General features: G+C 36.3%; 1 protein-coding gene and 1 pseudogene across 1 annotated transcript in view; one reads left to right on the forward strand and one right to left on the reverse strand.

The window, feature by feature from the left end:
• The window catches only part of LOC120425838 (trace amine-associated receptor 1), a 79463-nt gene that overhangs the window by 35552 nt on the left and 25592 nt on the right, over positions 1–18319 (reverse strand). The window contains exons 2-3 of the mRNA XM_039590459.2: positions 13051–13415; positions 12876–12992 (exon numbers count right to left, since the gene is read on the reverse strand). Of these exons, the coding sequence (XP_039446393.1) occupies positions 12876–12992; positions 13051–13398 (465 nt within the window). The 5' untranslated portion in view covers positions 13399–13415. The remainder of the gene's footprint in view (positions 1–12875; positions 12993–13050; positions 13416–18319) is intronic.
• Positions 15337–16842, forward strand: LOC120425841 (uncharacterized; annotated as a pseudogene).

Raw genomic sequence — 18319 nt, forward strand, 5'->3', positions numbered from 1 at the left:
TGCAAAAAATAAAGAAAATGAATCATATTTCAAAGTTATAATGCCTACAAAAACCTTATCAAAATTCCATGTTTTAAAGTAAAAACCAAAGCAAAGCTAATAACAAATAATACAAAATTAAGAGAATAAGATCAACAATCAATAAAAGCTTATAAATTGCGATTTTGTAAAAGTGATAAAATTTTTGTACAGTAATACAATATTTTTTTGTTTAATAATGTTATGTTACGTAACGTTTCAAAGATAAAGTAACCATTTTTCACACAAAATCTAAAATTCATATATCATTACTGTGAGCATTTGTTTTTAAATAGTTCATTGACAGGCATTAAACACTCAGAAAAAATACAATGAAAAAAAAATCATTTTTTTCAATTAAAACTTTTTGAAAATGTGTATCTAACACAGTGGTTCTCAACCTTTTTTGCTCCATTCGCCCTTAAGCTGAATTTAAAGAGCCTCATATCAATGCAATAATATCATAATTTAGTTTTCAAAAGCATACAAAACGTATAAACTACTCAAGTTTGCAAAAGAATCATTTTTTAAGTGCTGTTAGTTATAATTCCATTCATTATTCATCAAAACTTCACAGGTACGATACAAGTTCTCAGAAAAAAAACTGAAAGCTCTTACAAAAACATATTTAAAATGATTTTTTTTCATGATCGACCCAAATTTAAAAAAAAAATACAACATTATAAACAAATCTCTTTGATATTTTCTTTCAATAATTACTCATATAAAACACAAAGTTAAAACTTATAGAAATAAGACTGTTGAGCAGTTCTCTACGAAATCGGTCTTTTTTCTTTAATTTTAATTTTTGTATTTTTTAATCAGGCTGAAACTTTTTTGGTGCCTTCGGTATGCCCAAAGAAGCCATTTTGCATCATTAGTTTGTCCATATAATTTTCCATACAAATTTGGCAGCTGTCCATACAAAAATGATATGTGAAAATTCGAAAATCTGTATCTTTTGAAGGAATTTTTTGATCGATTTGGTGTTTTCAGCAAAGTTGTAGGTATGGATATGGACTACACTGAAAAAAAATGATACACGGTAAAAAAAATTTGGTGATTTTTTTATTTAACTTTTTGTCACTAAAACTTGATTTGCAAAAAAACACTATTTTTAATTTTTTTTATTTTTTGATATGTTTTAGAGGACATAAAATGCCAACTTTTCAGAAATTTCCAGAATGGGCAAAAAATCTTTGACCGAGTTATGATTTTTTGAATCAATACAGATTTTTTCAAAAAATCGAAATATTGGTCGCAAAAATTTTTAATCTTCATTTTTCGATGTAAAATCGAATTTGCAATCAAAAAGTACTTTAGTGAATTTTTGATAAAGTGCACCGTTTTCAAGTTATAACCATTTTCAGGTAACTTTTTTGAAAATAGTCGCAGTTTTTCATTTTTTAAAAATAGTGCCCATGTTTGCCCACCTTTGAAAAAAATATTTTTGAAAAGCTGAGAAAATTCTTTATATTTTGCTTCTTCGGACTTTGTTGATACGACTCTTAGTTGCTGAGATATTGCCATGCAAAGGTTAAAAAACAGGAAAATTGATGTTTTCTAAGTCTCACCCAAACAACTCACCATTTTCTAATGTCGATATTTCAGCAACTAATGGTCCGATTTACAATGTTAAAACATGAAACATTCGTGAAATTTTCCGATCTTTTCGAAAAAAATATTTTCAAAAATTTAAAATCAAGACTAACATTTCAAAAGGGCCAAACATTCAATATTACGCCCATTTAAAATGTTAGTCTTGATTTAAAATTTTTGAAAATATTTTTTTCGAAAAGATCGGAAAATTTTACGAATGTTTCATATTTTAACATTGTAAATCGGACCATTAGTTGCTGAAATATCGACATTAGAAAATGGTGAGTTGTTTGGGTGAGACTTAGAAAACATCAATTTTCCTGTTTTTTAACCTTTGCATGGCAAAATCTCAGCAACTAAGAGTCGTATCAACAAAGTCCGAAGAAGCAAAATATAAAGAATTTTCTCAGCTCTTCAAAAATATTTTTTTCAAAGGTGGGCAAACATGGGCACTATTTTTAAAAAATGAAAAACTGCGGCTATTTTCAAAAAAGTTACCTGAAAATGGTTATAACTTGAAAACGGTGCCCTTTATCAAAAATTCACTAAAGTACTTTTTGATTGCAAATTCAATTTAACATCGAAAAATGAAGTTGAAAAATTTTTGCGACCAATATTTCGATTTTTTGAAAAAATCTGTATTGATTCAAAAAATCATAACTCGGTCAAAGATTTTTTGCCCATTCTGGAAATTTCTGAAAAGTTGGCATTTTATGTCCTCTAAAACATATCAAAAAATAAAAAAAAATTAAAAATAGTGTTTTTTTGCAAATCAAGTTTTAGTGACAAAAAGTTAAATAAAAAAATCACCAAATTTTTTTTACCGTGTATCATTTTTTTTCAGTGTAGTCCATATCCATACCTACAACTTTGCTGAAGACACCAAATCGATCAAAAAATTCCTTCAAAAGATACAGATTTTTGAATTTTCACATATCATTTTCGTATGGACAGCTACCAAATTTGTATGGAAAATTATATGGACAAACTAATGATGCAAAATGGCTTCTTTGGGCATACCGAAGGCACCAAAAAAGTTTCAGCTGGATTAAAAAATACAAAAAAAATCGAATGACCGAAATCTCAGAGAATTGCTCTGTTGCTATTTAAAAAATAAAGATCTGCTCAGTTTTGAAAAATACCAATAGCTCAAATAAAAATCAATAAATTCAAATGTTTTTAAATGTGCAAACTAGCTGAAACTAAGTAAACAAATAAAGGCCATTAATATTTTCAAAAAAAATAGAATGCTTTTTTAATAGCCAAAAACTTATGGAAATGATTTTTACTAAATATTCGATGTTTTTAACATTTATGATATTTTCAGTTTGCAAATTTTAGAGATATTTTTTTAAAATCGACTCTTTGTTTACTCAGCAAAAAATTAACATGTGTTTAAAAGTGATTGTGATTTATTTGAAAACAAGAAATTTTCATAGACATGCAAATATGCTAATTCAGCTATCAGGCCATTGGTGAGTGTCAATATGAGCTTGACATTCAATCAAGTAAATTTCCAATTCTAATGGGTTACATATTCGGCGATTAATAATTCACAAAAAATAATATGATAATTTAAAATGTATTATTCTTCTGTGCAATTTATTGATTATTTATTAATTCGTTTAAAAACATTGTTTTACCAATGTTTCGTGCAAAAGAGAAAAGAAAGGAGGTTTCTTTCAAAAAAGTTTCTGAGTGAGTGATGGAACATCACTGCTTTAAGGGGTTACATACATGTAAATCGGCAAAAATGTCAGAAGTTGGTATGAGCACACACTTAAACTTTTTTTTAAATCTTTTTGCAGGGCATTAAAATGTACATTTTCATCTATTAACAAAATAAATATGAAGACATTTGGATGTACCATTGCCGAGATATAGCTATTTTAAGTTAGCAGTTTCAAAAAACGGGTGCCACGATATCTCAACACTGCTTTGACCAAATCGGCTCAAAATTTTGGTGAAGACTCGTTAAACTGGTCCTGTGTGCATGACGAAGGCCGATTTTCAAAAACTTAATTTTAAAAAAAGATAAAAATATTTTTATGTTTTTCATATAAAAAATCGTCAGTTTTTGATTTTTGTATTTTTTTTTAAATCGTGATTTCAAAATCGGGCTTCGTCATGCACACGGGATATGTCTTGGGAGTCTTCACCCAAAATTTCAGCCAATTTGGTCCATCCCATCTCGAGATATCGTGGCACCCGTAAATCAACTCGGTGTTTAGAGAAAAACGTTCACAACGTTTGACAATTCACTTTGCGCATGGCAAAGTTGTGAACTTAAATCGTCTCTTACTCAGTTCAGTCACGAAATATCTTCATGAAACTTTCAGGAGTGATTGAAAATAGTCTTTTTAATGAATTTAGTGAATTTTCTGTAATATGAAATTTTGGAATTTTCTACATGTATGTAACCCCATAAATGACGTAATCCGATTTGCAACAAGTTTACGGATTTTTCTGAACATTTTGTAGTCTTTGGAGGTCACACCTGCACCGATTTAGATGAAATTTTTGATTTAATAGTACGAAATGACAATTTTATAAATAAAAACAGTAAGTTTCTGCCGAAAATAACAAAAAACTTCACTTTGTTCTACAAAATCATCAAAACTGCACCGATTCCGGTAAACACTTTAGCAAAGACTGTGTTTTGATCTTTAAAGATGCCTACTTTGATTGAAAATTCAACGCTCGGAATTTTTTTTCAATTTTCATACAATGTGCAAAACTTAACACCCCTGGTTTTTTTGTAATGCAAAATGAACCCTCAATGTTCAAAGCGATACGTGAAACTTTTTGCAAAACGGACCACCTGCTTCATGGCAAGTAATAATATTAGAGTTTAAAATAATTATTTATTTCAACACAAAAAAAAAAACACAATTTTTCAACATTCACTTGAAGAAGCGGTAACCAAATCCTAATAAAATCGACCTATCAAATTTCATACTTTCTGAGCCCAGGCACACCAATTTCAAACAATATCTCCGTTCCAGCGAAACATCTCAGACCTGTATCAGACGCACCATCAAGTCCGTCTCTCCGCTAACAAGGTTAAAGTGGCTCACTCTTAAGGGGGAGGCCTGTCGTTTGATGGAAAACCTCCTGGCCACAGGCAAATATTTATCTTGCTCTTCACAGCGCTAAACAAACTCACCAGCAGACAAAAAGAAAAGAAGTAAAAAAATTGTGATACCAGCGCGCAGTGCGCGGATAAATTGGTAATAAATCAAATTTTAATGCTTCTTTTCTGTGGTCGTTGTTTGGTCTCCTCGGGTGGAGGGAGTCGCGAAAAAAGTTTTTTCCTCCCTCCTCAGAGTTCTAGTCTCAGCCTCAAAGAAACAAGTCCAAGATAATACCCCGATGGCAGTTTGGTGTTTGATCGTAAAAATCGAACGCCTCGAAATTGATTGTTTGATTATGTGATAAAGATTAAATATGAAATTAACCCCGAAGGCAAACGAGACAAGGGAAGCTCGCTGGGCGAGCGATAAAGTGGGAAAAGTTAAGGTGGGGGCTCGTAAAATGTGAAGAAACTTGTAAACTTATTCAAACAACAAGACAATTCCTTGGAATTTTCCAGAAGCTTGGATGCAATGTCGGTTGACTCGTCCAGTTGAAGTAGGTGGTGGGTCTATCAACACCAAGATGACAAGACAACCATAAAAAGTCCGATACTTTACAATACGAACCCATCAATCTGAGCTCGAGTTAATCTGACAAATTTGGTAGGGGATGACAACCAATAATATGTGTCATTGGTAAAAAAAATTAAGTCTCCACTTATTTAAATAGAATAACTTTATAAATAATATTTTTTATTAATTTTCAACATTTTTCTAACTAATTTGTGACACTTTTTCCTCAAACTAAAGTTGACTACCGCGTGGTGATGGCATGTTTGCCACTGCCTTTCGGAATGTTCTGAACACCATCAGCAGTCGTAAAATCAGCCCGTATAAGCAATAATAATATTGTACGCAAGCATCCCATAAAACGGTTCGACAGAAGAGTCCCCAAACGCCTCAAGCGCCCGCCACAAATAGCCCTTCGACGACAACCCAGTTAAGAGCCCATTTGTGTGTGGTGTATCGAAATGATGGTAAGTGATCTAATTTCACCCCGATAATGTTTCATCGGAAATCACTGGCACGCCGATATTGACTACCCTGGCATGCCAAGAGACACCACGCGACGGATCTTTTCTCGTTGTTAAAAAAAAAGGCCAAAGACAAAGAAAGGAGCAAAATGAAGGAAAAAAGATGCCCGAAAGGCGATATTATTGTTTCATCATCAATTTCGATAAAGAGATTACCGAGGGGATGAAATAGGATTTGGGGCAGTAAATAATTCTATTTTATACCGAATCGGTTTTCTCCCCTTTTTCTTTTCTGTTGGCTTTCTTGCTCGTGGAAAAACCAATAGAAAATGCGGCCAATCATAGCCTACGGCGTGGGGAGGATGATTTGGAAGCACGAACCCGCAACGGAAGTGTTCCGATTGTCCGACAATGGAGTTATCTGAGGGAATTTACGATTCTCACCTGCAGGTGACACTTTCTTCGCAGAGGATGTTTGGTCAGGATATTCAATTGAATATTTATTGGTTATTTTCGCATTAGTATGGAATTACTATCAAAATATCCATACGAAAAAAAGGTCTTATTATGAACCAAGGATTTGACAAACTCATTTCTGTGGAAGGTTGGTACTTATTTTTAAATTTTATGATTTTATCCACTTTTTGCTCTTTTTAACTATCAAAATCAACGTTGATACCTGCCTAAAAATACAAAAAGATATAAAGCATTTTAAAACTATTGCGTATATAAAAAAACTTTTTTTTTAATTTAAAATAGTTTATCTGTTAGCTACTTGTTTCATTTATAAACTTTTTTAAGGTTTAAAAAATTTGAATTTCAATTTATTTAATTTTGATGTTTTAAATTGGATTCAAAATAAACAGAAAAAAATCATATAATCTTAGGCCGTTGTTAATATTTTTTGAAGTTTATGTCCCTCGACTCTGGCCAAAGTTGAGGGGGGAGGAGGGGGGCAGAAAAAAATAAATTTAAATTGCAGGCCACGGATTCAACATTTGAATGAAAAAACTATTTAAAATGCATTATAAACCTGTCCAGTAAAAGGCGATATGTCGGAAACCTTCGGGCTCACCTGGATTTCGATAGGTTTTTGCCTCAAGAATAATGTTTTCATACAACGAAAAATTCCCAAAATCGTTTAGGACTCGCGATTTGCGATTTACTGAAAAATGGTCTGTTTTCATAAAATATAACACATTATGTTCGAAAACCTTGAAAAATGTGTTCGAATTGCCCCATATTAAACTATTAAACACAGTTAGGACTCCTACCAATAATGTTCTGTATTCATCTTGGTCCAGGAAGTTGTCATTATTCATTAGCAACATGTTGAAGGTAGAACAATTTTTTTCCCTGAAATTCCTACAAATGTCTATCAAAAATCCATCTTAAAAAAAATGCCACTAAAACCAATACAATCATCTTGTCATCAATTTTCTGAACAATTTTGCTTTTTTAACAATTAGTTTTCGTCACTTCAGTGCCAAGATACAGCCATTTTAGTTAAATAAAATCGTCAAATTTTCAAAATTCCCTATAAAAACTCGTTTTTTCACTTTCACCACTGTTTCAGCTACTGACAGCATTTAACATGTTTCCAAACCTTTTGCATTGTTTTATAACAGCAATTTACAAGCAAAATCAATAGTTTAAATTAATTTGACTAAGTATTTAAAGTATTTAAAATTATCCGCCTTTATTACAACAAAATCACATTTTTTTCAAGATTTTGAAGAAAATTGCGACATAAACTTTGAAAAATATTTGCTACGGCCTTAGTTCAATTAAGAAATAAAATTTATAAATTTCATATTTAAAATTTCGTTTTTATAAGGATAATTGAAATTTTTCATTAATTTGAATAAAACGGACATAAACAATTTTTTATCTGACTGTATAATGAATATAAAATTAATTGTTTATTTTATTTTGAATGATTTTAATTTTTTAATTGATAAAACAGAGTGGATTTCAATAACACAATTTTTTGCTTAAATATTGAAAAATGTTAAAAAAAAACTTAGATTATTTATATTTATTTTTGAAATTTTTAGACATCATTCAAGTTATCATAACTCCATTGTAGTGAAAGTTTTTGTTTTGATTATGGTTGCTTTTAAGCCTTTCGAGATTATTTTTCAATACCTGAATATCTTTGAAATTTACGTTGCTCAACAAAAAGATCCAAAATGATCTTTAAAAAATCAATGGTACGTCGCCTGATCAAATATTGCGATTATGAAAATAAAAACAATGACTTTGTTGAGATTAGGAGAAATATTGACACAAAAAATATCAAACTGTGCAAATTTGCTAGATACTCAAGAGTTCTTTTTTAATGTTTTTTTTTTCAATTTTTTGGATATGTTTACGATCTATGCATGTACATTTTAAATTAGGGTAAAACCACAGACAAACAGACGGGACACTCGACTGCCGAACCATCGTCCTTCAAAAACGGTTATTTCAAATGCAATTTTGTTTCGGCATCCACTCACCCGGCGCTGATGGCGCTGCTGTCGTGACAGCTCACCCGTCTTTTCTCAGTGTGTGTGATGCGTGTTTTTGTTTTTAAGTTTAGCGTGAGCACGTGCGAGGCAGCAAATGAGAACACAAAAAAATATGGGATTCAGGAAATCTAAAGGTGGATCACAATCCAGGCTTTACAGGAAAAGGTTGGGGCAGCCTTGGCCAAAGCCTCTTGCCCCAATATTAACCCGGTAGGCTTGTTAACTGCCTTCCGATGTCAAGGCTGCGGCTGAGGCGCCCGCTACTGCGGAGGAACCCAGATCCTGTGGTGAAGTTATCTCCTTCGGAGCAACCTGCTTATCCTTCGTGGACTGCTGCTCAGATTGCTGCCACTCAATCTCCACAGTTCAGTTTCTGTGGTTCTGTTTCGATATAAATTTAATGGCAGCATTTTTTGGAACCTTCGCCACTTTTTGCTTTTGTTGTTTGGCGCAACTTAACTGCGCCGTGGACACGTTCCCCGCGGATGTTTCCAAACGCCCATCGTGGGGATCAATTCCGGTAGATTTGAATTGGATTTTTCTATTTCGGCGGCCACTACTGATGTTTTCGTGACCTGGGGTATCTTGTTGATGATGGTGCCAGGTGTTCGAGCTTTTGGAGGAGGAGGAATCTTCGACAGAACTTGGAAGCAACGGGGAGGACCAGTGGTTTGATCTCTGTCGTTGCGGTTGTAGTGCGTCGTTGCTGGTGCTGGTGCATGAGGTTCTGCCATTGGAAACGGAACTGATCCACCATAATCTTCGGCCATCGACGTTGATTTTTATTTTTTGCATCGGGTATTGACGATCAGCAACAACAAAATTATTTCGGTCAGCTGTTGATGTTTACAATCGTTAAGGCTTGATTGTCTCACGCATACACTGACATGACACATGACAGTAATGGGTTTGTATTGGTATGTTTGGGCTGCGCTTCGGCATCAGCTCGCTGCCTGGTGAGTCGTGATTTAGTGGTTTGATTAAGGACGATGGATTTCAAAAAAAATTGTATGGAGAGTCACGTCTGTTTGTCTGTGGTAAAACCATCCATCATATTCAAGAAAAAAAAATACCGCTCTGTAATTAATTCATATACAAATATGTATCAACATTTGTATAATTTTATAATGCAATCATTGAAGTCCTGGTTCCAGTTATAAAATAAATATGACTACCATATTTTAACAAAGGACAAAAAAACCGTCACCACAATGAATCAAGATGAATAGAGTACTATTCTGAACAACTTGGATAGATTTTTTTTGTAAAAATATTGTCATGATTTATACTTTGAGTAAACAATCATGGCAATAGAAGTCCGAAATCTGAGTCAATTGAAAACAAAATCAACTAGATTTAAAAAGTCTCAAGTTGGCACAAAAAATATGTCCCTTGAATTTATGAAAAAAAAAAAACGTTGAGGAAGGCAAAACATTTTCAAATCAGCTATAAGCTGACATGTAATCTCAATTTTGGTTATGTAATTTAGGGCAAATTATCTTTCTAGACTGACAAGATATTCTCATGATTTATGAAAAGCTTTAGTTTCATGTGTTACTAGTCAATTCCCTCAATCATCGCCATCACCCCGGAGAACTATAACACTTTTCGTTTTACAAACTCTACAACATGGCATTTTTAAAGCCTCTGCCGGATGTGTACAACTATTTCCAAAAGCTTTTTTTTTTGACAACTTCTATTCCCACTCTCCCTCTCATGAACACATGAACAAAACTGCACCCAATTTAGTCTCGTCGTAACAGGCCAAAGCTTTTGATCCAGATCATGCTCACGTACGACACACGACGCAAAACCCCGGGTGGCCTTGTCCGGATTTCGTCTCCGCGTGCCGGTTCCTGGCCGGGCCGGCCTTCATCCGAGCAACTCTTTCACCAATTCGGGCATTACCGTTTCCGAGCACGTTCGCCTCATTCCGGCGGGTATTTAGGAGAAGATTTTTATTCCATTTTCGTCTACTCTACACCTCCGCAAAGTTGGAGATTTTGGGCATAGTCAAAATCATGAATGGACCGTGTCGAGTGTGACTTTCAACGGCCGGTCCCCGGCAAAGTGGGATCCCATGAAAACAATAAAATTATTGTTTCCGGATGTTGCCTGGGCATTGATTCGCCCCAAAGCCCCAGCAGTCGGTGGAGGGATTTGGTACAACAGGAACGAGCTTGGGTGCGTTACTTCTTGGCTAAGAGGGCTACACGAATCCCGGGACACAGAGAATACATTGGTGGAAAGTAGTTCAAACACCAGCAAAGAGGAAAACCGTTGCTTGCAGTCATGCATGTAAAAAGGAAAATTGGTATGCTCTTCAGTACTTTGTCTTTGGGAAGACTTGCGAGTAGACTACTGCTAGGAAAGTCCCGATCGGAATCTATGCCACACTGCCAAGCCGAGCAGGCCCAGTTTTACTGCACTGGGTTATGGACGATTTATGGTTTAATTAAGTTGAAGTGATAATGTGGTCTTGGGTTTTAATGCTGGACCGGCCAAGTTACAGGCCCCGATCGGAACGGAAATCTTTCGAGAAGATTTATTCTGGGTGTGATTCTTACGACCCGGTTGAAGAGAGCAACGCGCACTTACACGACCAGCAGCAGCCTCGTTATGGCTCTGGAGACACTTGTTCTTTAGGGCCGGCTCTAGAGGAGCGTAGAGATATGTGTTGGAGATATCGAATTACGTGAATTATGAGACAAATTATCTGTCCGAGGCAGCGGTCGCGCACACAAAACAGGGCTTTCTTAAGGGTGCTTGAAGAATGAATTAGCGAGTTGGTTGGGATCTTGAAGATGGTTTTGGCTCAGAAGTGGACAGCATAATTTATGGAAGTAAGACTTATTATTTTTTGTTCACCGGGCGGAATAGTAAAAAGATATGATTCATTGCTATTTTTTTTTGACATTCCGATTGGAAGTGCTACAAAATCTGTGTAATATTTCATTGATAGTATCCTTCTTTAGTATTAAAGCAATTGGTCACATGATGCAAAAGAGAAACTTGAACCTAATCGGCTAATATTAACCAATTCTTACATTGAGTAAATACCATTGGTTGTCATCGGTCACGTCAGAACATAACATCTAATTTTGTTAACTTTAAGATTTTAGAGGCATACATATTGTACAATTTCACAATTTTGTGTTTTATGATTTTGGTCATTTTGATCATTTTGGTCATTTTTGACATATTGGTAATTTTGGTAATTTTGGTCATTTGGTAATTTTGGTCATTTTGGTAATTTTGGTAATTTTAGTAATTTTGGTAATTTTGGTAATTTTGGTAATTTTGGTAATTTTGGTAATTTTGGTAATTTTGGTAATTTTCACTAGCGTGCACAGGTTGGGGCAACATGGGGCAATAGGGTGTAATATCAAAATCGATTTTCCAGCACAGCAATTTTTCAGTTCCTTTTGGGGTCCTAAACAACCTACCAAAGTTTGGGAACGATTGGTTTAGTCCTCACTTTGCGCAAAGCGATTCAATTTGCCATATAAATTTGTATGGAAAACCCATTTTTTTTTTTTGAGTTTTGATATTTATAAAATCCACGTTTCATGCTGTACTAAAACCGGATGCTACATATTCGGATGCTCTGGAATGTTCTCTACAACTTTCCCGAGGAGAGTATGGTGCTAGCTTGTCCCTGAAAGAAGATACAGCGTCCTCAAAACTCGTCTAAAACGTGATTTTCGAGCAAAAAACACGTTTTAGACGAGTTTTGAACACGCTGTATCTTTTTATAGGAGCAATTTAGCACCATACTCTCTTCGGGAAAGTTGTAGAGCACCTTCCAGAGCATCCGAATATGAATCCGGTTTTAGTACAGCGTGATACGTGGATTTTATAAATATCAAAATCCAAAAAAATGGTTTTTCCCATACAAATTTATATGGAAAATTGAATCGCTTTGCGCAAAGTGAGGACTAAACCAATCGTTCCCAAACTTTGGGGAGTTGTTTAGGACCCCAAAAGGAACTGAAAAATGGTTTTGCTCGCTAAATTTGGACAACTTTATTTTTTTCCATACAACCATATTACACCCTAATGGGGCAACTGCCCCACCATCCTAAGAAATTTGTTCTAATTTTAGTCAGGGAGCGTCCATAAACGACGAAATTTAATTATAATTGCCCCACCTTCCTTAATGAGCTGGGCACGCTACTGGTAATTTTGGTAATTTTGGTAATTTTGGTAATTTTGGTAATTTTGATAATTTTGGTAATTTTGGTAATTTTGATAATTTTGGTAATTTTGGTAATTTTGGTAATTTTGGTAATTTTGGTCATTTTGTTTTTTTTTTTTGTCATTTTGGTCATTTTAGTCATTTTGGTCATTTTGGTCATTTTGGTCATTTTGGTCATTTTGGTCATTTTGGTCATTTTGGTCATTTTGGTCATTTTGGTCATTTTGGTCATTTTGGTCATTTTGGACATTTTGGACATTTTGGTCATTTTGTTCGTTTTTGACATTTTAATTATTTTGGTCATTTTGGTGTTTTGGTCATTTTGGTCATTTTGGTCATTTGGGGGGAAAAATTGAAATTTAAAACACTCGTTTTCCACCAAACCAAGCAAGAATCACCATCATCAGTTGTAGAAAATTAAAATTTCATGTTCACTTACTTTTTTACTGGACCGCTCGTGGTAGATTCGCGGGTGCAGCACGCACAGATACCGATCGACCGCCATACAAACTAGAATAACAGCACTTTGTTGTGATAAAGCTCCACGTAGTAAAGCCTGTTGGGAATGAAATTGAGTTTACCATAATTCTCGAGAAAAAGTTTTGGTGCCTCACCTGAATTTGGCAAAAAATTTCACCGTAAGGCCAGCAGTGTAGTAAGGCAGGTAGCGCCCCAAAGGGGATGATCAGCACACCGATGGCGAGATCGTTGAGGGCCAGCGAGGTCAGCAGGTACCGGGGCTGGGGATGGATGTAGGCCGCGTACCGCCGGCTGTTGATGATCAGGATCACCATCAGGTTCGCGCTAATCACCAGAAAGGTCAGGAACACGATGAACAGGGCCTGCAGCACATCAAACGGGTGCAGCTGGCCGAGGAAGCTGACTTTGGCGAAACGGTCCTCCGAGCAACTGATATTGTTTATCGCTGGTGCCACGAGATGTTTGCCAGCCTTCAGATCCATTACAACAACAACATTATCTGTGCGAAAAGAGAGAGAAAGAAGGGAAATGTGGTCAAAGTTTGGCCGGAAAACAACATCATGAATTAATGTAGTTTATATTGGAATGGAGCACGACCAAAACGGACGACAGGAAGATGCTTCGGCTGTGCTGCATAAACAATGACCCCGTCCGACCCTCCCTCCGGAAACCGATGCCTCAATGCTAGAAAGTTAGTTCATTCATTAGTGAACGGACGGGAGGGCCTGCCCGGTTCGTTCTGGATGACCTAGAAAAGTTTCCGAGAGTTATGACGACCAAACGCGGTCACTGCATTGCGAAAATTGATTTAAATTTCTACTTTGTCTTCGACGCTGGGGCATCATATATCGTGACACTGCTGACCGAGTTTGGAGCAACTTGTATCCCTCATAAGGACAACTTCTTATCTTTAAAAAAGTATGTTAAAGAAACATTGCTGCCGGTGGCTAACGATACAGCAAACGACCCGATTCTCCAGTCAACATCTTTATCCCTTTCGATGTATCGTCACACCACACTCGAGAGTGAACAAGAACCGGTATGAACTCCTCCGGCAACATCCTCATCCACCCGTTCAACCGGAAGGTGCCGGGAAAGTTTGTTTTGCCTCTCTCCTGGAAAGAGTGTGTGTGAGTGTACCTTCTTCGAAGCCAACATAATCCCCAACATCGAATCCACCCCGCTGCCGTGCCAACAAAAATGGAGAAAGTGACGACGAGTCCAGAGGACAAAGTTGTGTTTTCCCTGCCACAACACTCACAGTACACAAACCATGCTGTCACACACGGTGACCAAACCCCGGCGAAGAAAGAACAACGGTCCCTTATCACTCTTTTCTAGTCCAGTCTAGTCGGACTTTTGTTCGGGCCAGAACCCCTCCTAAACCAGCCGGAGAAGTGACCACATCTGTTTTGCTTTTTATGGTCAGCAACAACAGCAAGAGAAGAGCACGTTCTTGCCCCCGAAATCCCGGTAGAAGAGTCCGTTCGAGGAAATGAAATTATTTTAATTGTTTCGTCTAAGCTCAGATTTTGTGGAAGACCGGCCCGGACAGGCCACAAATTAGGCCGCAATTTCCGGTTGGAAATTTTACCCGGAATATTTCAAAGCCAAGCAGCAAGGTTGCATCGAGAGTAGAGCTGGGAAGAATATGGTCTAGTGGGTAATCATTATTGAGGGTTGGGATAATAATAATAATTTAGGGATTTGAAATAGCTTAAACCAATGACATTTTGTTTATAGTCCATGCAATGTACCGTTTCAAAATTTTGATAAGAGTGGGAATATGTTTCATGAATTCGCTTGAAATTTAAGGTATAAACAGGTGACTTAAGATTGTTTTTCGAACTTTGAGTTGAGAAGTCATTTCCTGTGCAGAGTTCCTACATAAATATTCTAAAATTAGAAACTCGATATCTGGATATTTCAAAACAATGACAATCGTCATCCTACGTACAACATACCATACTGAAACAGCAAAGTTTTATCTTGAATAATTAAGTGGTCTCAAGTATTCATCTATCTTCAAGCGTTACATTTTTCTTACCCAGTAATTTAGATTTATTTTTGAAGACAAAGAGACGGAAAAAACATAACTTCCGTGGTAATCAAAAGCTTGCAAACGTATGGGGGACCAAATATTTTACATTCGGTGACAACGCGTTCAATCAAAATGACGCAAACCAGTTTCAGTGCCGTTCAATACGCCAAAAGGTGGTTCTTTTCAAAAATTGCTAAATTAAAAAAATCATTCAAATTGCCTCTGGATGGAGATTGTTTCGCGACGGTTAAGAAAATGGAACAAATTTGTGGTTTAGATTTGAGGTAATTTTTATTTTCTATCCAAAATAGGTTTCCACGCAAAGATTAAAACAAACAGAGGTCTGTTAGTGTGGTTCTTACTCCGCCTAGTCATACTGGCCAGATTTACCCACATGACTGGAAAATTTATTTGGACCTTCGTCGCGGAAGATGATTATGAGTACATATTTCTCGTTCACACCGTCACATACTTGATGTTTTACAATTACATCCAAGTTGTTTTGCTGAGATTTTCCTACCAAGAATTGACCGCAATCCGAAAATTTTTCAACGCTCGTTCGTATCTCAAAAATGGTCCCGAAGCTCATCGAATTCGTTGCGCAGCGTATCGGAAAACTAATTGGGCCGTTCTTGGACCGTTGCCGTTGGGATCTTTATGTGGACTTCTATGGTGGTGACTGGAGTGTACAAATGGCGTGTGGTCAACATTGACTCTGAAACGATGGCGTCCTATCCACTGCTACAGGAAATTGTCCAATACGTATATCAGATGCAACATTTGATTGTTGCAGGGTGGCACCAGCTCCCAACAGTGATCATCAACTCAATTCTGTTTGGATTCATAGCTGAGCTTAAAATTCTCACTTATTCATGTGATAAAATTATAGAAAATGCTGAAACTGCAGTCGAAAAAGCACGATCTCAATCAGAATCCGTTGACACTGAAGTCTTGTTTTGGAAGCATTACAAAATGGAACTGAACACTCATGTCAAAGCTCATGCCACAATTCTGACAAATTTGATCAACCTGAGAAAAATGTTGAAACCAGTTTTACTACTGTCCTATTACTTGTTACTAATGGTCAACGCTTTCATCATCTGTTCCGTGCAGAATGGATACTTTAGCACATATGGTCCATGCGGAATCCTCATGACCGTGTATTTAAACATCGATTTTGGCATCGTTTGCTACAACATGTCAAAGGTGGACGATCTGGTAAACAGCTTCTACAAAATGTTTCGAAAACCTGTCTAACTCCAACCCCTTATTCCTTCAGTGCTCCAAAGTCGGAGAACGAATCTACAACCTGCCGTGGCCCCACAAGTTGACCAAGTCGGTCCGATTTGCGCGCGAGTATCGCAGCATCCGAAGCACCATGATGGTGATGATGATGCGAGCCCAGGCCGGGATGGCGTTCAGCTGCGGTGGGTTCTACGAGATGTCGATGGAAAAAATTGCCGAACTAATGAAGCTAACGTGATGTTTGTGTTGCAAATTCAGGAGTAGAAATGAATTGCTAAATTTCAAAATTCGTGTCAGAATATTGATCTAAAAAAAATGCTTGTTGATTATCATCGAAAGACAGAAAATTCTCAAAGCTAATTTATACGTGATTACAACAGTGCCACGCGTGAAAGGAAAAGATTTTCCCACTAGTCTATGAGCGCAAAACCACTCACGTCGTCAGACAGTCTCGTGCCACGTAGTCATAATATGAAGCAGAAAACTCCTCTCTGGAGCCCATTAGAGTGCTGAAAGGAGAAGAAGGAAACAGCATGCCGTCAACATTTCTGCACTAAAGTCGTTCCTTCCCGGCGCGCGCACTTGGCTGGTTGCGGCTGCCTTTGCTTCTCTTGAACCAACTATCTGGCGATATCAACTTTGAATAATTTATGGAACAACACACACACACACACTCCCTAGTGCAGCAAACACACTCAGAAGCCCACTTCCGGAACTGTACGCCGCTAAACGTATCATGTTTGCTTGCATTAAATATTAATTTAAGACGCTGCTGATGGTTCGCAGGTAGGGGAAAGTGGGGCAAGTGTAACAAGCTAAGGAAATGCTCGTTATAACCCATTAAAAAAGTAAAAAATCTGTCGGATTTTATTATAATCATCTTATTCTAGGTCTTAGCTACGACTTTGATAAAAAAAGTTGCAAAATGCAAAAAAATGATTTTAAAATTTTTGATTTTCTGTACGTTCTACTCAACTAGTGGGGCAAGACGAACAACCCGTTGGGGCAAGAGGAACAATGCATGAAAAAACATGTTAATTTGCTAACAATTGAACTGTTATCACTTAATTACATCAGATTAGAATGTTTTGGAACGTTTCTTTCATGTTTAGATTAAATAATAATATTTGACTAAAAATTTGATCGTTTCTACGAAAAAAAATTATAACCTAGATTATAAATAGTAAATTTTCATAACATCACTATATTTTGTATGGACAATTTTTTTTAACAATTGTTAATCAGTTTGTAAGTACTTTTATGTACAATTCGTATTTTTTTCCATACTTAAAGTCCATATGGTACACTTGCCCCACCTGAACAAGATTTTTTAAAAGCTCTCAACAAAAATAACCAAAAGTTAAATTATACTTTCTAATAGGTGCAAATCATTGGTAGGGACACTACTGATCTAGGAAAAATAGCATTTTGATAAAATGAGCCTTAAAACGAACCCTAAGCCTTATTTTATACTTTCCAAATATTATAAGAAAACGAAGGTTTTGAAAAAACCTTCATTAAACCTTATGCCCCGTGGCGTTTAAGTCGTTTTGGCGGTTATGTGGTAGTAGAATCAGCTAATTGCATTGCTAGCAACAAATCCTCATACTGGAAAAAATCAAAATTGTAAAAAATACGGCCGTACGAGCGATTGTCCCTCTTGCCCCATATGGTCGTCTTGCCCCACCTTCCCCTACACAATGGAAACAGGCGGAACGGAACAATCCTTGTACCGTACCGTTTTGTGGTGTTCTGAACTAAGTTATTAAAAGGATGGAATTTATCATCTAGGTTGAGTTTATGAAATGATCAGAGTTTTTAACCTTAGAAAAAAATCATTTATGTTCAAATGTTCTTAGAAAATAAGAAATTTTCAAAATACTTTTCATACTCATAATGCGTTATAATTGAGCTGCTAGTTCTGCAATATGGCAGCGCAGCATGAGAGCTTTCGACCACACTCAGAGGAAGGAGTGCTCTGCTTGGCACGGAAGTGGGCCTCAAACATGCAACACGAGCCGAACAGGCCTGGCGTTTTATGCAGAGACTGTGTTGCTAATCTCCAGAAATGAGCAGAACTCTCTGGTGGGTTTGTTGCATCTTATAGAGTTACATCA

The sequence above is a fragment of the Culex pipiens genome, chromosome 2 (genome assembly GCF_016801865.2).
Source record: "Culex pipiens pallens isolate TS chromosome 2, TS_CPP_V2, whole genome shotgun sequence".
Classification (NCBI taxonomy): domain Eukaryota; kingdom Metazoa; phylum Arthropoda; class Insecta; order Diptera; family Culicidae; genus Culex; species Culex pipiens.